Source organism: Anabrus simplex, chromosome 3 (genome assembly GCF_040414725.1).
Source record: "Anabrus simplex isolate iqAnaSimp1 chromosome 3, ASM4041472v1, whole genome shotgun sequence".
In the NCBI taxonomy this organism is placed as follows: domain Eukaryota; kingdom Metazoa; phylum Arthropoda; class Insecta; order Orthoptera; family Tettigoniidae; genus Anabrus; species Anabrus simplex.
The window spans coordinates 106650022-106672930 of NC_090267.1; the positions used below are offsets into that span (position 1 = coordinate 106650022).

The following is a 22909-nucleotide window of genomic DNA, read 5'->3' on the forward strand; positions in this document are numbered from 1 at the left end:
TGGATTCGTTTTTCTGTATGCCTGCTACATATATCTTACAAAATAGAAATTAAGAAATGGCAAGCAAGAGGGATGACGATAAGACAAAAATATAAAACAGAAAGAAATACAAAATAAATTTCTATCAGAAATGTGTCTGCATGTTGACAAACCAAGATCTGGAGGCGTCGGAAATTCGAATGATGGCAACACTGCTCGCCGTTTTTTTTTTTTTTTTTTTTTTGAAGATCCAGTCTTGTCATCCGAAATTACGGGTATAAATGAAGAGCTAATCAGACGTTTTTCTACAATTTTGTGTGCTCTTTTTTATCGGTTCCCTATAAATACACCCGCTTTCAAAACCTACACTTAGGATACAGCAAAATTGTATCTAAATCTGTATGCATGGTGCTATATGCCAGTCACTGTGCATGAAGTATTAATTCATGGTGCAGATATAATTGATTTTTGTATTATACCTATCGGGCATTGTCAGAAGCAGCCCAAGAAACATGTAACAAAGATTTGAGAAAATACAGATTTGCACCTTCTAGGAAACCCTCACCAAAACATACAAATGAGGACATATTACATATGCTGCTGATATCTTCGGACCCAGTAATATTATTATTATTATATTATTATTATATTATTATAATATTATAATATTATTATATTATTACTACTCCTGAAAGAACCAGATGTACCGGCTCATCATGAACAGCATGAGGCAGTGAATGACGATGATGCTTCAGATAACACATGTGATGAGTCATCAAGGTCAGGGTCATAGAGTGATTAGTGATAGTGACTAAAGTGCTGTCTGCAATTATCCACAATTGCATTCTTCCAAATTAAAGGTAAACTGAGTACAATCTATTGTAGTTTATTAAAGTTTAGGCTCTATCCAACTCCTAGTCACAGACAATTTCTTGCATGTGTAGACGTAGATGTAGCTTAAAAAAGGTCTTAACTGATGTTTATTATGAAGCAAACAAATTATATTGTTGCATTCACTCTAAATGTATGATTAAAACGTAAAAATAATTTTGTCCCCCTAGATTTCGATTTTGACCCACTGTGCGATGGCAATAGTAACAATGGAGGAGAAAAGTTATATTTTTCACTCGTAACTCCTGCAGAAGTGAGATAAACTGCATGATCAATAAAGACAACTGCGACAGGATGTGACGAGATTGTTCCACAGTTACTGTTAAAAACTCCACACATAATCCTACCAACTCTAACCCACATCATCAGGGAACAGATTTGTATGTACTAATAATTACTGAAATATGTACATATTTATTTAGTTATTTTTTACTGAAATATGGAATTTTATATGGACTTAAAATTACACATATAACATTAATTTCTATTTAATATCAAAGTTCAAAGAAGCTAAACAAAGTAGATCTACATGCAACATAATGTTGCACTTCTCATTTAAATATATATGAAGAACACACAATGTTTTATTCTCTGTTACCAAAACAATAGATTACAAAATGTTCTTTTAAGTGCTGGAAAGTGAATCTTCTCCTATTATCACTACGGACAGATTTATATTGACTGAAACTGCGTTCGACATCAGAAGAGGTAATGGGGGCATAATTCAACTTCACAATATCTGCTGGGGTTAAATCCAATGTTAATTTTACATTTAAATCTCCACACAGCATTGCAGCAACCTTTGTCAATTCTCCATATCCAGGGTTCTTTGAAAGTAAAGTGTCCATCTTCATATTCGCTACATCTGCAACTTTACCTGTACCACAATTTAGTTGTTCCACAGTTTTATTCACTATTTCACAACTTTCAGAAAGTGAGAGATGCGAGTTTTGGAGCCTTTTCAGTGGTTTTGTGATACATGAAAAATTATGCTGAATGTAACAAGTCATTTCTCACACTTGTATCGCAGACAACTGTTTTCGCAGCTTCAACTGAGGCTGCATCTTCAGAGTCCATGGCATGCAGAACGTTCTTAATACAGTCTATATATTCAACCGCTTGCAGCCACGTACCCCACCTAGTTAGAATCGGCTTAGGCGGCAATAGAATCTCATGGTACATTTCTTTCAAAAGATGAACTCTTCTGTGGGCTTTGAGGAAAACTTTTTTCACTGAGGAAATCAATAAATCTACTTTGGAGTAACTGCCTCTTACCACTTCTGCCACACGATGTTAAATGAGTCATCTTAGGATATACAACACATAATGCTTCTCCAGCTTTTATCACATAAGGTGCGGCATCGCTAATAAAAAGTAACATTTTATTATACTTAACACCCTGTGGCCAGAGGATACCCAAAGCCTCATTGAACAGTTTTGCTATCACAGTGTAAGAGAATCCGTTTACAATAATCTTCACTTAACAAACCAATGATTACGTTGCCAATTAGCCTGCCTTCTTTGTCTGTTGTTTCATCAATGGAAACCCAAATTGGACCGTCTTTAATCTCTTGCCTTATCTTCCGAACAGTTTCATCGTATATGGCTGAACAGTACATTTTTCTGAACGTTGCCTCACCCGGGATGGATTGTTTAGTATATTTCTTGAGGAATTTCCTGAAGCACTGATTATTCAGTTTGAAGAGAGGTATGCCAGCAGAGATGAGAGCAGGGCAGAGATCGGTGTTGAACTCGGACATTACACTGGAAGTTGCTGGTTGTGTCAGAAACAACTGTCTCTGCTTGGAATCTCGTTGTTTGTTAGCCTGGTGTTTACTGGTTGAAACATGCTGCTGCACAAGGAACCTTTGAGTAAATGTCACTGTACAATGACACAAATTACAAAATAATATCTTACTGTCAGTTGATAAACAATCTTCTTTAAATTCTGATACGTAACTTTTCAATTTTAAACTGGTTGACTGAGCTACTTTAGGCATATTGTAACAACATTAATGTCTTCAATGAATATCAATATACAACTGCACACACTGAACGTACAAGAACACTATCATCCGTCTCACTGCTAATTCAAACTGTGAATGACTGGTAGTGAACTAGATGGAGTTATGAAGCAATCGAAGGGAATGCCCGAATTACGAACTAATCCGGAAACCACTAGCACATCGTCGATGAATGAGATTTCCCTAGTTACGAAATTATGGCACAGACACAGTCGATGTTATGTAATGCAGCTTATCAGTGTTGTAAGTGTGATTCACGGTACTGATCGGCTGATCTCCACTACTTCGGGCTCAATCTCTCTCTTTCTTTGTACCGCTTATCAGCTTATTTTATCAGCCCAGATGTGGACAAGCATGATAATGGCCTGCACACCAGTTAAAATATTAATTTTTCGAATATAGGCTAGATTTTAAATTTATTTCTCCATTATTGAGAGGATTGCTAATTTAATATAATTTAATACTTTTTAGCCAAAATATGGACTAGATTGATTTTAATGACAAAGAATATGGAACGTATGTGCTAAACTCCAAAATATGGAAAAATATGGAAAATGAATACTCCATTTTTCAACTCTACACGTCATGATTCGTAAACATAATGCAAAATATAATTAATTTTACCTTCCTAAAGAGATATGTGTTTATATATAAATCCGTTCCCTGCACATCATTAATACCTTACTGGTAACCGGCATATTCCCTTCCCTTTGGAAATGTGCAATTGTTCGCCCACTCCCAAAGACCAACAATCCCGTGGAAACCAAAGACTTTCGATCCATTTGCATTTTACCATTTCTGTCCGAAATTTTGGAGAAAATAGTTCACAGACAAATAACCGCATAATTAACCCTTTCCCGCCCACATTTTCACTCCGCTTATCCCCAGGTTTCAACCTATTATTTAGGAAAAATTGAAGAAAGGTACAATGTTTCAGAAAAAGTTAAATGTAATAGAAACTATTGATTACAATGTATTCAAATTTTCAATAATATTAGAAAACATACCGGCGCATCCATTTCTCTATTCATGGAGTCAAAGATTGTTGGTTCAAACCTCCACCTGCCTACTGGTTATACTCGATACAGAGGTAGGCTGTATTTGTCATATTCTCATGTTGTCTGAATCCCTCTAAACCAATAATTACGTGGATGGAATGATGCCCATGTATATCAGCCTTTACTTCCTCTGTGTAAGTGTCTTACCATTTTGTATCTATTTTACCGGAATGTACCTGTTTGAATGCTGCATTTATTTATATATATATATATATATATATGTGCAACTGGCTATGTCGCTTTTGTCTTCTCCTAACATAAGATAGGAAACTTAAAAGGGTCCACCTTTTCAATACAAATAAATGTTATAAGGTTATTTACAACATATATTTACACTTGGAACTAGTTTCGACGCTGTTTGGCGTCATCTTCAGTCAAAATGTGGGAAATAGGCATAGGCGTAAGCATGCAGACATTTACATTATACAAGATGTTAAATCAGTGTGATTAAATAAGACACATGAAATAGTGAATTACAATGTCAGTTTACAAAATGTAGGAAACTGTAGTTTCGAGTGTGTTGCATGTGTTTCAGGTTTTGCATTCATCGAGTCCAAACTCACACTTGTGCAATTTTGTCTCACCCTGCACAGCTGGTTTTGAATTGACGCTTAGCGAACAAGTGATTTCAATACCTAACTGCCAAGTTTCATCTCAACCCAAAAATATTTTTAAAATGTTATGTGCATTTTTGAGACGATTGTGTTTGTTGAAATCTAACCTATGTTTTATACTACACTCGTGGCAGGCAACATTCAATGGAAGAGTGTCTGAAATAATTTGAATCTCCAATGCCAATTTCATCTCGAACTTCCACGTGGTTTTGTTGCGGTTTATATGTTTTTCAAGTGATTATGTTTTTGAGCCCTAACTCATGTTTATACAATTTTGACTCACCCTTCATGACCATTCTGTAAACTAACTCTTCTAGACCTTAGTAAGGCCTTCGACTGCGTTGACACGGACATACAAATGGAAAAATTACGTGCTCTTAACTTCTCACAAAGCACATTATCCTGGATGTATTCCTATCTCAATTATCGTTGGCAGTGTGTATCAACAGGTGAAAATTTCTCTTCATGGCAATCTGTAGAGACTGGAATACAACAGGGGTCAGTGCTAACGCCACTCCTATTTTCGATCTTCATTTCTGGACTAACACAAGTAATTAAACATTGTCAATATCATGTGTTCGCAGACGACTTACAAATACATACACATGCAAATCTTCGTGACTTACCGACTGCAAAAAATATGAACGACGACCTAGAAAGAATACGTAAGTGGACCGGCGACCATGCACTAAAAATCAATGCCCAAAAATCGCAGTGTATTCTTTTAGCTACCCAAAAAACCACGCACGCCTCACGGACATGCATACCCACTCAGTAACATTACGAGGCACTCAGTTACAATTCAAAGACACAGTTAAAAACTTAGGGATGATAATGGATAAAAACCTTAGTTGAAACAATCATGTAATAGGTATATGTCAGCGAGTGTTTTATTCCTTACATTCCCTTAAGAAACTCAGAGATATACTCCCCCAAAATGTAAGAAATAAGAAAACTGTTTTTCTAAAGTATGGTAATGCCAATATTCGACTACTGACGTAGTGTACAGTAACCTGAACGCCTCACTTTCCATCAAGCTCCAAAAGGCATGTGTTCGATTTATTTCAGATACACCAAGGTTTAACCATATTTATCCAGCATCTGATAGATTTTCATGGCTACACTTAAGAGAGCATCGAAATTTACACACTGTTTCCCTGTTACATCATATACTGAACCTTAACACTCCTGAATACCTTGCCACACAATTCCATTACCTAGCATCACCCTCTAGTATTCCTACCAGATCATCATTCACCTCAGTACTAAGCATTCACGTTCACCACTCAACTGGCTACAGTAACACCGCCAGCCGAATTTGGAATTCCCTTCCTGCTGAAATTAGGAGTGTGTCAAATCACCTCCGCTTTAAGAAACTCTGTCAAACCCGGTTAAGAAATAATAATAATTATTATTATTCATAATATAGTAGGATTAGATCATAGTGAAGTTATTAGGTTAATTAAAACATTTAATTGATACCTTAAGATATTAAATTGTGGATAATTTAGTGCATATTTAACTCTTCATGTAGGTGTATGTACGGTTGGACAGAATAGCAGGCTTCATAGCCTGAGTCGCGCCATATAAAACAAGACAATAAATAAATAAAAAATAAAAATATTTTAATATTATTAAATATTATTATTATTTTTAAAAACCTTATAACATTTTTATACCCTTTAGTATGTATTATAAATACTATTATATATGTGAATCAGGTGAATTAGAACCAGACATTTAGGTTCACCACAGCAGCATGTTCATTATAACTGAGTTTGCTATATCCAGAGTTGACTGTATTTGTTCACCTGTACATTATCAATGAAGAGTCAAATAGAGAACTTCGTCCACAGGGTAGCTGCCTTTGGATTTCACATTTATAATTAAGCAAAAATTGTTCATTTTTAAACATTATTGGGCTGCACGGCATGGTAACTCTTGGCTAAGGGCAACTTTATCCTTGAGGATGTTTTCTCCAATTCAAGAGATTTTCAACAGCCTTTGTGCTTTTTATATCAAAGATCAGACTTGCATCAAGCTCGTCAAGAAATCTGGAAGATTCATGTTCAAGTCCCATAAGTGCATCTTTGTATACAACATTAACTTTGCCTCAAGTATAAATAGTTTTTGAACTGGCTAAGTATACAACTGACCTGTGTTGAGTTCCTGCTGTGCAGTCTCATCCTGAAGAGGTTTGTCGTGCAGCCTCAAGTATACCTCAATAGCACACTTCGCAGCTTTGAAGTAGAACGGGTGAGACCGCAGAACATCTTCCAACCTCAGCAGACCTACGTATGAACGAAGCGTCATTTTCCGCATGCAGTACGTGTGAAAGTCAAACTGGTCTTCAATAATTTCCGAGAAATGCTGCAAAAGAGTTAATATACAGTGATCACACACACTTAAAAACACAAGGTCTTATCTGTTCTAAGCATCAACTACCAAAATGAGTTTCCATTTACATACACGTAACACTTGTAAGTATTTTTCAGGACATCTCTATTTCTATCCTCCAGATTAGCAATCCATGGAATGTACAGATACTCTTTAAAAATATTTTTAAAAACCAGGACTATACATTTTCATTAAATTTTATCTACATATAAGCATTGTCTCAGAAAATTACAGTAACAAAGCTCTCATACACTCCACTGTCCAATAACACAACCTGTCAAACAATCGACATCCGTACTGGAATTTCATAGTTTTCCCCATGAAACAGCAATGACCACCACATCACACTCACTGATATATCATGAAAGAAAACAACTCACCCTATCCACTTCATGACACTTTTTAAGAGCATCCCCCCATTTTTCCACCCGTTGATACGCAAGGGCACATTCTGTTTGGAACCACATGCACTGCATTTCGTTAAGATTCTCCATCGCAGAAACACCTTCCTGGAGAAAAGAAAGAAGTTACAAAGAGAAATTCAACAGAAAACACATATGTTCAATTTTCTCACAACTTACAGTGTCTTGTAAAATAAGCATTTAGTGTCCTATGAAAAAAGCATTTAGAAGGAACAATAGAGTAGATAAATTCTTAGGTGAACTTGCAATTGAAAACATTATTTGGTCTATTTCAAAACTACAGATTTAAAACACATCCTGCTGGTGGGGATAATTTATGGAAGTAAAATGAAATGGCGTATGGCTTTTAGCGCCGGGAGTGTCCGAGGACATGTTCGGCTCGCCAGGTGCAGGTCTTTCTATTTGACTCCCTTAGGCGACCTGCGCGTCATGATGAGGATGAAATGATGACGACGACACATACACCCAGTCCCCGTGCCAGGGAAATTAACCAATGATGGTTAAAATTCCCGACCTTGCCGGGAATCGAACCCGGGACCCCTGCGACCAAAGGCCAGCACGCTAACCATTTAGTCATGGAGCCGGACATTTATGGAAGTAATCATAAGAGAGACCTAGTGTGGGATTAAGATACCGGTCAGTACATAATGACAGTAAGAATATCGGGCACATTCTGTTGATGATTATGATGCTTGATGTTTAAAGGGGCCTAACATCTAGGTCATCGCCCCTAATGGCACGAAATGAGACGAAATGTAAGGGCAATTAAAAATCCACAATCTTTCACTTGTCATGCACACTTGTCATCATATAGGCTTTTATTACGATGGGTTCGCCACTCCCAAAGGCATTTTAGAGCTACTGCCAGCCTAAACTTGTAGGTCGCTCCTAACATGTAGAACAGATGCCTTTTGTAGCTGCTCCTCTAGAGTACAGACGCTACAGATGATATGGGGTTTCTCTCCTATAAGGTCTCCTCCGCCCTTAGCCGTTGGTCCTTATAGTGGGTCAGGCTATTTACCGCCACCCAACACTTGGCGAGGAGACACTGGCTGTATGGTTTACTCCATTACCATAGCAGATTAAAGGAGACAGGACGCATTGTGAAAATAACACAGGAGTGACACTGATACCTCACACAGCTGAGATCCTCAAAAGAATCTTGGATAGGCGAATAAGACACAAAGTAGAGGGAAAATTGGCAGAACACCAATATGAATTCAGAAGACGGAAATCCACATGTGATCCAATATTTACATTGCGTCAAATGATGGAAAGGTATTGGGAATATGGAAAGGACATGGTAGTAACGTTTCTACATATTGAAAAGGCATATGAGAGTAACCCAAGGAATTTGGTATGGAAAACATTGACAGAGACACAGATTGGGAATGAAACAATGCAGATGGTGATAGCATTGTATCAAAATTGCAAAAGCTGTGTTAGAACCAAAGTGGGTCAAACTGAATAGTTCAGAGTTAAGACAGGCTTAAGACAGGGAAGTGTATTGTCTCCCTTACGTAGGTGGTTTTGAAAAGTTCTCGGAATGTACTAGAATTAAGTATCTTATCTCGGTGGAACCGCTTTTATTTTTCAACATAGTCTCCCTGTAGACTAATGCATTTGGTCCAGCGATGTTCCAATGCCTTGATCCCATCTCAAAACTGAGATTCTTCCAGGCCTGCAAAATACCTTTCCAATTCGGCTGTCAGTTCTTCCCTTGTAGAAAATCTCCGTCCACCGAGGAAAATTTTCACCTTGGAGAATAGATGAAAGTCTGATGGTGCCAAATCAGGTGAATAAGGTGGATGTGGCAACAATTCGTACCCCAGTTCATTAAGTTTTGCCATGGCAATAACACTTGTGTGCGGCGGAGCGTTGTCCTGATGAAAGATGACCTTTTTTCCTTTCCAAACCCGGCCTTGTTTCGCGTATCTTTTCCTGTAGTTAGTCTAGGAGGTTTGCATAGTATTGCCCTGTAATTGTTTGGCCAGTAGGAAGATAATCCATCAGCAGAATGTCTTTTGCATCCCAGAAAACTGAGGCCATGACCTTTCCGGTCGAACGCACTGCCTTTGCTTTCTTTGGTGGTGGTGAATCAGCATGTTTCCACTGCCTTGACTGCTGTTTTGTCTCTGGGGTATAGTAGTGGACCTAAGTTTCATCTGTAGTCACAAACCAGCGCAAAAAATCTTGTTGGCTGCACTGAAAACGGGTCAGACTTTGTTCGGACATTTCCAATCTGGTGCGTTTATTGTCCAATGTCAAAGAGCCGCGGCACCAATCCTGTGAATAATTTTTTCATACCCAATTCTTCGGTTAAAATATAATATACCCGTTCAGAAGACATCCCTACAGCTTCAAGCAATCTCCCGCACTTTCAGTCGACGATCCTCCATGACCATTTTATGCACTTTTGCGATAAATTCTGGAGTCGTAACACTTTTTGGCCGTCTACTATGCGGATCATCATCGGTTATCATCCAAGCTCTCCCAACCAAATTTAAACTCGCTGGTCCACTTGGCAACAGTTGAAAATGAAGGAGCAGAGTCCCCCAGTGTGTTCTGAAAGTCGGCATGAATTTCCTTTGCTTTCATACCTTTCTTTACAAAGTATTTAAACACTGCTCCAATCTCAGTTTTTTCCATTGTCACAAATCACTACGTGGGAACAACAACAAAGAGTCGTCACTGCCACACTCCTGCAGCTAGAGCACTGACGCGCCACGTGTTCACTCACAAAGGATGTGCGATTATTGCGCGGGAACCTCGTTGCTCTAACACTGACATCTAGCGGTGATTCCGAGAACTTTTCAAACCGTCCTCGTACTCTTCATTATCATCATGGATAGAATTCTACATAATATCAAGGAGAACATGATGAGCAAGCAAGTAAAGTCTATGTTCTTTGCTGATGAGTTTGGGGAGATAATGAAGAGGAAGTACAGAACAAGTTAATGTATGGAATGAGGAGGTAAGAAATTTTGGAATGAAGATTAGTACTGCGAAAATGTAAGACTTTGATCATGACAAGAGGTAACAGAAAATCTAGGGGAGTGATAAAAATAGGAAATGAACCTTTGAAGTAGTGAAAACTTTTTAATATTTGGGCAGCATATCACAAGATGGAAATTTGGAAGGAGAAATTGATTTCAGAATACAGCAGTCTGCAAGTTTCTACCAGTAAGTGAAAGACATTGTATGGAACAAAGATGTAAGTGCAAGAAAGTTTTATACTCATCCTATTATAAACCTATACTGACCTATGCTTCAGCAGCCTGGATATTAACTAAGCAAAACCAAAGTAAGATACAAGCAGCTGAAATGAGGTTCTTGAGGAGCATACAGGGAAAGACAAGACGAATAGAATATGAAATGAGGAAGTAAGGAGAAACGTGGGAGTGTGTAAACTTCAAGAAGAGATTGATATAGCAAAGCTAAAATGGTCTGGACACACAATGATAACGCCAGGAGAGAGAATACCTAAGAGAACATTCACGCACACAGAGACCGCAAAGAGGCCTAGGGGACGTCCTAGAATGAGATGGAGATCTGTTGTGGACTGTATTGCAAACAGAGGAATTGATAGCAATAAAGAACTAGAAGAGGAATGGTGGAAAGATCGAGTAAGCTGGAGGGCTTTGGTACACTACTCTACCCACAGAGAATCTGGAAAAAGGAATGGATTAAGAAGAAGAATCCTTCACTGATCAGAATTCAAAACGTGAGGATGAAGAAGGAATGGATGGATATGAAATTAAAACAATCAGTGGATCCGACCTGCAATGCCCCACATACCAAGAAACTAGCATTAAACAATAGTATTACTGACCAAGGGACTGCTTCTAAAGCACAACACTGAATCGATGATGCTTGTAGTCTAAATGGGTCCAAAATCCAGGTCATCGGCCCCTCATAATGGTACTTATCGCTGGGAAACTAGAACCATGGTATTTGTCATGTTGCGGTACTAATCAAAAGGAGCATAGGCTCGCGGTATTCCACACATTACGGTACTACTCATGTCTGTCTGTTAGGTCATCAGCCCAGAGGCTGGTTGGATCCTCGAATAGCACCACCAAAGGTTATGCGGTTATAAGGAAACCCCAAAAACCAATGACAGCACCAAAATGAGGCATACTAGGCAAGATGAGGAGTGAGGTAGTTTGCCATTGCTTTCCTCACTGGGTCAGAAAGTACTATTGCAGCACGACTGACCCTATGAGCAGCACCTTTCGTAACACTCAGACGCACTGGTCGTGCTCCGAATGTCATTACTCAGCACTAATCATACCCCGGCAGCTTCCATATTGTCACAGCCATGGATGTTGACTGGGACTTCGGTGGAAGCTACACTTTACTCTGGCCTGTGCCAAGAGATGGATGCAAAAGTACTGTATCCACAGGGACTCGCACTATCCCGTGGTGTTCCTCACATAGTGGGTACTAATCACAGGCAAGGCAGAACCATGGTGTCGCTCATATAGTGGTACAAATCACAGGTACTGTAAAATGCATCCTGAGCACACACTGTCACTACTAATCACAAACCTATTGTGTACCCAACATAGTGGTACTACGCGCAAGTAAAAGCGACCCATGGTGTTTCCTGCGTGATGGTACTAATTACAAGTAGTATCATGGTTCTAATTTGATCAACCCCTTGGTCGCCCCTTTCAGTCACCTCTTAAGACAGGCAGGGAATACCGAGGGTGAATTGTTCATCTGCGTCCCCCACCCACAGGGGGTTGTGTGTTTGGTCCGCGAGAGGTATTTTATTTCCCTCAAGTCTGCCGGCAAGCCGGTTAGGACCCCCCAATCCGCCACCTCTCCCCCTGCTACGCCAGCGTAGTAGGTTCGTGGGGCACATGTTGTTACCAACCCTCCACATGTTTCGGAGACAAGGAATTCCAAAACTGTCTGATTGGCGCCTAATCAGGGAGTTATTCAATCTTATTAAAAGTACTAATAGTATCTTTAGGAAGCCTGAATTCTTTCAAGATGAACACAATGACTGACTACTGAGGTTAGAGTAAGCAATCAAATTCAAATACAATGAATATTTCGTTTTCACAACTGCACTGTACTCGAAATAAACTTTCAACGTATTAGGTAGTGTTCAGTACATATAGTACATATTTATTTTATTCATTTATTTATATCTTTAAAAGTACACAGACAGTAGGCCCAATACAGTACCTTTTAACACAACAATACTTATAATACATATACACATAAGAATAAATAAAAATAATGAAAATAAAGACAAGGAAGAAGAGGAAAATACACATACAGAGAAAATAATGATCTTAAGTATATCAAGGCTACTTCTATACTATGAAAATACAGGAATTAAAACAAGGATATAACTAAAGTAATAAGTGACTACAAAATAAGTACCTTAAGAAGCACTGATTATAATAAAAAGAGCAACATCTGAATTTATAAATTAGAAATGTTTATAAATGACAGTGTGCAATTCTGAAAATAAATCTATTCCTGCAGCAAATGTGTTGTAAAAATGTATAATTTTAATAAATGGTGAGTTCAAGTGATGAGATGTTCTGGATGTAAGGATGAAACAACACTGCGTTCTTACGAGCTCTAACTTGTGGAACACGAAAGGAAATATAATTCAACATTTCTATGGAATCAAATTTACCGCTTACGATTTTAATGTTTTTAACAAAATAATAATTCTTCTGTTATGCAATGACACAAGGTTAAAATTACTTTTTAAATACCATGCTGATGTATAGAAAGCGCAAAATATCTTATATTATTATAATACACATACCGGTACTGCAAAAACTTATTTTGAACAATGCAGATCCCAAATTACAGATATATATTCTAATTTACTGCAAATAAGGCTAGTGAATAACTGAACAATTATTGATGATTGAGTAAATAATTTAGAGCTCCTTAATATAAACTCAAGCATATGGTTGGTATTGTTTGTTATTGTTACAATATGAACGTAAAAAGTTAATTTTTAATCAAATATTACTCCTAAGTCTCTTATTGTCGAAACTCTTTCTGATTCAGTATCTTTTATACCGTAAGACGCAATCGTACATTTCTTTTCCCTATTAAATGTTACAGATTTACATTTTTATACATTAAAAGCCATACGATTCACATCACACCATAGTACAACACGATCTATGTCCTGCTGTAGCTCATCCTTATCCTTCCTGTTTTATTACATCATCAGCAAACAGCGAACAACTGGCATGACATTAATCAAGAGTAAAAATAAAAGGGGACCCTAATTGGATCCTTGGAAACACCGGAATAACTAATGAAGCGGTCTGAGTTTTCTCCTTTTAAAAACACAAACTGACATAGAGAATTCAGGTATGTGTGTACATAACATTTGAAGTAATGGTTTTGAGAACCCAAACTGTTGGATTTTTTTACTAAAATTGGCCAAATGGACACCAGTGGGATCCAAACCCACCAGCTCCTGATTGGATAGAGTAATCGACGCAAAATCTAGAGGCTGTGGGTCCAGATTCCACTTGCGTCCGGTTGGCCATTTTCGTTCCGTACTTAACATCTCTTCAATACATAGGCCTTCTATATTTACTGAATACTACCTAATATGTTGAAAGTTTATTTTGAGGAATTCAAATACCTTCCAACAGACCCAAAACTCTTCAGAAACAACCCAGCAAATGAACTGTGATGCTATATATACCAAAACTAAAAGTGAAGTTGATTTTGTAACTAAGCTTTATTACAAACAAACAGGCTTCAGATAATTATGCATTTGCATATTTGGCAGTGTATTTTCTTAACAGTGCATATTTTCGAGTTTTCCTCCAGTTAGGGCATATTTCAATTTTTTTTATTTTTTTATTTTTTAATTATTTTTTTTTTCTCTCTCTCTTGAGTGTAAACATCAGCTTCTGCAGGACACTAGTGGAAAATTTGACGAGTATTCGATATAACCGAAGAGTTAAGCTGTGCTGGTTATCCTCAGGTAGGCTGTTTGACTGATCGGCAACATGTTTTTAAATTTAGCATCACCAGCTCTACATCCGGCCATGGCTTTGTCTACCTGCAATGCAATTAGGTGGATACGGATTCTTGGAATTTCCCTTACAGCAGGGCCGTCTTTTCCTCATTTCGTAAATAGTTACCGTTCATGTACAATTAGTTCTTGTCAGTCATACTTTGGTTGATTTGAAACAGGTTGTGGTTCACAGTACGTTTAATAGCTGTATTCTTGTTACTTAATTTGTAACTAGCTGATGTATCCGTGCTTCGCTACAGGATTCTCAGAAAGACTGTCTTTGTGGTTTTTCTAACTTAAGTCAACATACATCATTACAAAAAACGTCAGTAGGAATGTAGCGATTAAAAGCAATGCTATCGTATGAAATACTAGATCAAATAAAAAACTGCACATTTTCTCATTTTTAACTAACAGTACTACGGTGCCAATCTAACAGTCCAATGTTCCAGAGCTGGAGTGACCAGGCCAGAAAGCCGTGACCACTCCTCTGCCATTATTCCGTTAAATATGCACACCGCTCGTTCCAATCAGTGCCTCAGAGTAGGGACTGAATACCTTCATTGCTGTGATGAACCAGTGTGTTACGTACCAGTAGTATCAGAAAATTTATGAACCAGTTCAGCTCCATGACTAAATGGTTAGCATACTGGCCTTTGGTTACAGGGGTCCCGGGTTCGATTCCCGGCAGGGTCAGGAATTTTAACCATCATTGGTTTATTTCTCGGGCACAGGGGCTGGGTGTAAGTGACGTCTTCATCATCATTTCATCCTCATCACGATGTGCAGGTCGCCTACGGGAGTCACATCAAAAGACCTGCACCTGACGAGCCGACCGTGTCCTCGGACACTCCCGCACTACAAGCCATACGCCATTTCATTTATGAACCATAGGAATGGCATGCTAAAGAAGAAAGGTTTCTAACTCCCCATCTAATTCCCGCCAATGTTCAGGTGCAACCGGGCGAGTTGGCCGTGTGATTAGGTGCACGCAGCTGTGAACTTGCATCCGGGAGATACAGGATTCGAACCCCACTGCTGACAACCCTGAAGCAGGTATTCTGTGGTTTCCCATTTTCACACCACGCAAATGCTGGGGCTGTACCTTAATTAAGGCCAAGGCCGCCTCCTTAACACTCCTAGCACTTTCCTATCCCATCATTGCCGTAAGACCTATCTGTGTTGATGTGATTTAAAGCAAATTTAAAAAACACTGTACGCAGCATTAATCCTATCTATCGGAGATGAGGGCAACAGAAGACACAAAGCACATCACAATAAACAATGGTCAATGTAATGCTATTGTTGATCAATTTTATGAGCTTTCTATATTGTAGGGCTTCACATTTATTTTTCTTTCGACTCTGTGATATTGGGGCGTCTTATGAAATTATTTATAGCGTAGACTGTAGTTCCTTCTTCTCCAACTTTACATACTGGTTTTCATTAAATTCTGTTCAGCCATTTTCTCGTGACTCGGCGCTGATATGGAGAGTAACAAAAGTCCAAATTCAGGATTATCTCTGTGTTCATAACCGCTACAGTAAAAATGTATGACATAAGTGATCAGAAATTTAATACTATACAACTTTAGTTATGTAGTATATATTGATATGACCACTAATAAGATAAATATCCGAGAATTAAATTTTAGGTTTTCCCCTAAACTACCATTTCACACTGCGAGAAAAAAATATTTATGGCCTATATTGTAGCAACTTATGCCCCGACTTTGCGTACTGGTCTTTATTACGATAGGACCACAAATAACATAAATATTCGAGAATTAAATTTTAGGATTTTCCCTAAACTACCATTTCTGTCAGTGTGAACAAAATGATTTATGGCCTAGATTGTAGTGACTCATTCCTTGACTCTGCATACCGATTTTCATTAAATTCTCTTCAGCCGTTTTCTCGTGATGCGAGTACATACATACATGCATGCACACACACATACATACAAAGCCTGACAGAAATTACGGAAAACTAAAAAGTGCATTTTCTTGTTGTTGTGGACATGACTGATACTGAAATACCACCCCTTTTAAATTCTGAGCAATGTACAGACAAAACTTTCATTTTATATAATACAGATGTATAAGGAGAAGAGAACTGTTAGTGAAGTATTGAAAGCATATGTACGCAAGTTTCAAGGCTTTTCAGCTGATAGAAGTTTATTGTCTTGCAAATACTGTAGCACAGTCGTAACTGCAACTAAGAAGTATAAAATTCAACATCATCTTCAAACAATGAAACACAGTAAATTTAAGAGGTAAACTTGAAACAAAAACACCAGCCTCTTGTAACCACTGCTTTAGTTAACCCTGGATCAAGATCTGTGTAAAGCACTGTCTCGGCAAACATCCCATTGGTTAAGCTAAACAAACAATAATAATAATGCTCAGTTTATGCAGGAGTATACAAAACCAGTGCCAGATGAATCACCAATTAGGAAGAATTACTTACATTTTGAGCTTTATAAAGTAATGTTAGGCAAATTAAGGGAAAAGAATCACTGAAAATATATTTGGGTCTCACTAGAGGAAACAACGGACATGGATCGAAGATACGAAGATAACTTCATGTTTGGAATTTTAATAATAATAATAATAATAATAATGTTATTTGCTTTACGTCCCACTAACTACTTTTTAAGGTCTTCGGAGACGCGGAGGTGCCGGAATTTAGTCCCGCAGGAGTTCTTTAACGTGCCAGTAAATCTACCGACACGGGGCTGTCGTATTTGAGCACCTTCAAATACCACCGGACTGAGCCAGGATCGAACCTGCCAAGGTTTGGAATTTTAGGAGAGGAAGAAGAGAGAGACAAATCATATCGACTAAATATGGCTATGTTAGCTAAGGTGAATCACTCAACAGTTGCTGCATTTTTCAATGATGAATTTTCTTATTTGTGGCCATCAGGCATTCTTTAAGATCATATTTTCATAGCCTGCACAAATGCTAAAGCCATGCATAAAGCCATGGGAGGTCTTGGGATATTATATCCCAAAATGATACATGACACATGCGTAGCATCAAGTCGCAGAAACAGTCTGGGCTTCCTTTCCTGAAGTAAATGCGTTGATCTCTACAATGAAAATGTTCCTGAAGGCTCTGAGTCGCAAGAAATTATTTTTGGATGCAGGTGATGATGTGCCACTCCCGCCTTCACTAGTTCATACAGGATGGGAAAAGTGGCTCGAAGCTGCTGTTTATTATGACGATTAATTTGAGGTAGTCAGAAAGGTAGTTGAAGACCTTGATTCTGAAGAAGCTGCATTCATTAACCCATAAAGTGGAGCTCGCTTCAGATGACGCAGCCGGAGCGAGCCCGCTAGTGGGCGCACATCATGCGAAGCGCGGGAAGTTTTTATTTTTTACCTCCGTTACAAAACAAGCGGTAGGTTTGAAATGTTCTCCATAATGTGCAATTTCACTGTTCTCCAAAAGATACAACCGGAACAAAAAAGGAGTCTATATGATCAAAACGACGATTTTTTTTTTAAACGTCTGACAATATTACAAACTGAGGTAGTAATATTTTCGTCACGCGCTCGACGAAAGAACGGAACATGGAAGGCGGTGATAAAAAGAATGACGTATGAAGATTGTTACGAGTTATTATTATAGAAAATTTTTAACATTCACTCAACTTGCTTATAAGAAGAACGTCACAGTCGACTACCTGAAGGAGAAAATATCATCACATAGGAATTCTATTCCCAAGACCGAAAGAAATATTTGTTCACGGCTGTTCTCTATAGTATTAGCGGTATAAATTATTTCACTCCGCGAAATTAAATTGCTCTGGAAAATATAAAAGATTCCACCGTGATACGTCACACTACACTCCTTAGACGACCTATTAGCCGATATCACTAATTTAGAACGGCTAAAGGATTGTATAATCGGCAAGAACATTGAGAAAAGGAAACATATATAAAGAACCAATCCTCACATTTTTAGTGGGATACTTACCTTTGCCTATCCCAGACTGTTAAAATATTTTTGTTATCAACTCTTCCAAGAACGACATTTATTTATCATAGGCAAATAGTAACAGAAAATAGCCATAAGATGACGACACTGACTGAAACGATGTATTATTCTGTTCCAATTGCTCAAGCTACTACCATGATGCAGTAAGAAGATGAAGGCGAGACTCCCCAGATGAAAGCAGCGCAGGATGACGTTGCTGGCCCATGATGACCAGTAACCAGATGAAAGCAGCGCAGGATGACGTTGCCGGCCCACGATGACCAGTAACCAAATGAGACGGTCCCGAATGTTCCCAAACACCTAAGGGAAATGCAAGGAGCTATGTCCGCATGTCCAGCCACCCGGACATGAGACGACTATGGGAGTTGCAGAGCAAAGATAAGTTCACTTTTAAGTCCAATGTACAAGTAAGAATTTATTCATTCTCTTTTTATTAAAGTGCTATTCTAGTTAGTGTCAGTGCGATAATTATATAGGAGTAGATGGTTACCAAAGTTAGGTTAAAGGATGTTAGGTATTCATCAAGCCTAGACGTCAAATCCACATGTAGGGTACAGTCATCCAGTGATAATAAAGCCTTCATTCATAACGCTGTCAGTGTAATGTGAGAGGAGGTTAATTTTTAATTTATTGGTGAATTTCATACGACGTCTAGATAGAAGTTAGGCATACATGAGAACTTATGTTACCGAATGATCGTAGAAAGGAGATCGTATGTAGGAAGTGTTTACTATATATAAGGATGTGGTAATATCTTCTGGAATTGAATGGATTAAAACTATGACAGAGTAGACAAGTTCACGAACCATGACGACGGTAAGAAATACGTCGAGTTAGGATGTGATAATGCATATACTGTGAAGTGAAATGTGATATTTATTTGAAATGTGAAATGAGGGTTATTTAATGTGAGTGATGATATGAGATATGGTAATTAATGTTGGTGATAGGTATTGTTCTTCGTGAATATGGACATGGTTGTGTTGTTATGGAAGTGATGTTCCAAGTTATGTATTTTTGAAGTAATTAATGAATTTATTCTGTCTTCAGTCGACTATTTATCCACGAGTAAGCCATGAGTAGGATAGAATGCGATCTAAATGCCGTCCGTATGTTGACATTTGTATTAAAGATCACCAAATGATTCATAATGAGGATGAAATTAAATTTCTAAATTCAAGGGTTCAGAAAGTCAAAGTAGGAAATAATGTATCTCAGGAAGAGAAAGTTTGGAAGGGAATTGCACAGGGTAGTATAATCGGTCCGCTACTTTTCTTAATATACGCAAATGATTTAGGGAACAATATAACATCAAAAATAAGATTGTATGCAGATGACATAATTGTTTATAGGGAAATAAACAACATTGAGGATTGTTCAGAATTACAAAGGGACCTTGAAAGTATCCAACAATGGGTTGAAGAAAATAATATGAAGGTTAATGGAGGCAAATCAACTGTTACAACTTTTACAAACAGGAGCTTTAAAACTGAATTTGAATATACTTTGGATGAGGTAGTTATCCCAAAAGATGGCAAGTGCAAATACTTAGGTGTGAGATTTGAAAGTAATTTGCACTGGAAGGGTCATATTGATGACATTGTTGGGAAAGCATACAGATCACTACATGTCATAATGAGGCTACTTAAAGGATGCAACAAAGAATTAAAAGAAAAAAGTTACTGGAGTATGGTTCGTCCATTATTGGAATATGCAAACAGTGTTTGGGATCCTCACCAAGAATACCTAATAAAAGAAATAGATAGTGTGCAGAGGAAAGCAGCAAGATTTGTAACAGGGAAATTCAGGAGAAAGAGTAGTGTATCAGAAATGTTAAAGGAACTTGGGTGGGAAACTTTAAGTAAGAGAAGGGAGAAAACTAGACTTATAGGATTATATAGAGCCTATACAGGAGAAGAAGCATGAGGAGATATCCGTGAGAGGCTTCAGTTGGAAAATAATTATATTGGCAGGACTGACCACAAATATAAAATTAGAAGGAATTTTAGCAGAAGCGATTGGGGTAAATTTTCATTCATTGGGAAGGGTGTGAAGGAGTGGAACAGTTTACCAGGGGTAGTGTTTGATCCTTTTCCAAAATCTGTACAGATATTCAAGAAGAGAATAAACAGCAACAGAGAAAATAAATGAAGTGTTAGAGGGCATTCGACCAGTGCAGGTTATTGTAAATAAAAAAATGTGTGTGAATAAATTAATTCCATCCCCTGGTCTAAGGAGTTTGGACAGCCAAAGTAGGGGACTGCCTGTAGGGGTGAAGTACAGTGGGGACTTCGAGGGCCCTGGGACCGCTACGGTAGCTGTGAAGGCCCTTCAGGAACTCTGAAAAGTGGTGGCAAAAGGGGCTCTGGTTAAGACGCAGCAGGTCGTTATGCTACTTAGGATCCAGAACGGGTAAAAAAAAAAAAAAAAAAGTAAATAAATAAATGCAATGTAAATATTAATGTTATACCAGTTGTATAGTATCATTTGAAGTCATTCCACATACTGTATATCAGTTGACTATATTTGTAAGTAGTACAGGAGATATTATAAGTAGAATTTTGTAAACAATATAAATTTATTACGGATGAGCTGTGTGTTTAATAGAAAACATTGTTAGCGTAAATTGTATAATACTGTATTATAGGAAAAATTTTCTTCTCTTGTTAATTTAATATTTAGTGCTTGACAATAATGTATTTTAGTGTACCATTTGCCACCGAGGTAGACAGCTCATTTGCAAATAAAGAGATTTTGATTTGATTTTGAATTAGCTGACATCCGTGTATATCTTCTAATTATAAGATTTTTCTCACATGTTAGGCAGACTTTGAAGTTTATTCTAAGGCAGTACCCAATATCATTGGTGACTTAACTGTACAAATAATAGTCATTAATTAGAAGTAGAGTCTTTTCACAAGGTAGACCACATAATTATTGTATATTTTGATGGAATTATGATTACATACACTTGATAATACAGTGTCATAGGACGGATACGCACTTGAATTTATGAATGATCTCAAGAGAATAATTTGCCTAATTCTCTAGATGTAATGTTTGATCATGATCTTTTTAAGAGTATACATTGGCTTAAAGGGGGGTTATCGATGGTGATGCAAGATGAAGTGTCAAGAAACATGAGCATAACTTGAAAATACGACATCTGTCAAATGTTATGAATGTTATGAGGATATTTTTCCCAGGTTAATTTGGTTGTGTATCTGGACACAAAGAATGTGGATCAAGAGAAGTTAACACATGTCCATAAATTAACGTAAATGAGACGAGAGAAACAGAACATCTGAATTTTATTTTTTTGAGATTTCAGTTAGGAAAGATGAGATTCCAATTTTTTTAAATAGATTTATGACCAAATATGAAAATGCGTCCTACATTTTTCTAGGACAATCCTCAATCTACAATACTGTACGTAGTATGTTGTGATGTAAATTTTCATTTTCTTTCATTAGATGCATCTAATATTCTAATTATCAAATATTCTAATTATTTAATATTTTAATTATCTGATATTGTTATTATCCAATACTTTAATTATCTGATACCTTTATTTAACTTATTTCTTTTCTTTTCAACTAGATATTTTCCAGACAAATAATTCTTCAATTAAGACCTTTTAAGGTCATGATTATTTGTTTTTTCGAGCATCCTAATTGGATATTTAATTTTTTTCTAAAGACTTTAACTTAATGTTACCATAAATGAACTCTAAGATAAATGCATAGTTCGACGCTCATATTTTTATTCCAAAAGGAGACTATGATGATCTTACTACTGATTGAACTTAGTTTATAATAAATTAAATATGTCAAAAATCAACCCTTCTTTTAATGACTTTTAAAGTAGTTCCTTACCTGTAGGCACTTATATTTTTGGCGATCTGATAAGGTATAGGGAATTCTAGCTAAGAAAACGAGTAGGAGACGTCCTTTTGCGTGAGTTAGATATTTCCACGAGTATAAATCGGTGTTCTTTCCTCTCAGTCGGAACTCATAGCCCGTAAAAGACGAAATGACAATTATTATCATAATTTGAGCTAGCCTGGATTTTGTGCGTCCTTACCTGGGTGCAGGAACGGCGCAATATGTTCCGAGAGGTGCTGCCATCTGACAGAAATTATTTTACCTTCGTGTATCTAAGCAGTTCTTGTCTGGGAATCCCCTTGTCATTTGCTACATACATACTTGCCAACTTTACAAAACCAAAAATCAGGAAATTATGATATGAAAAATCAGGAGATACAATTGGTCAAAACTGCTGATTTCACATGTCTTGCACAATACAGGAGTACTATGGTATATATTATTATACTAATGTCTCAAAACCCGAAAGTTGCTATACGAGGCTACAGGAAGTATGTGAGTGAGATGATTGGTCTTTGATAAGCCTTCCGAAAATAGTATGAACATATGCTCCACACGTGTGAATCATCATGCACTTATATACCATTACTTAGCAAATGCACAGATTAATATATTG

The 22909-nt window shown here is 37.5% G+C and overlaps 1 protein-coding gene across 1 annotated transcript in view; it reads right to left on the reverse strand.

The window, feature by feature from the left end:
• Naa15-16 (N-alpha-acetyltransferase 15/16) overlaps nucleotides 1-22909 on the reverse strand; it is a 657214-nt gene that overhangs the window by 407708 nt on the left and 226597 nt on the right. Inside the window, exons 10-11 of the mRNA XM_067144178.2 lie at nucleotides 7344-7472; nucleotides 6723-6936 (exon numbers count right to left, since the gene is read on the reverse strand). Coding sequence (XP_067000279.2) covers nucleotides 6723-6936; nucleotides 7344-7472 — 343 coding nt within the window. The remainder of the gene's footprint in view (nucleotides 1-6722; nucleotides 6937-7343; nucleotides 7473-22909) is intronic.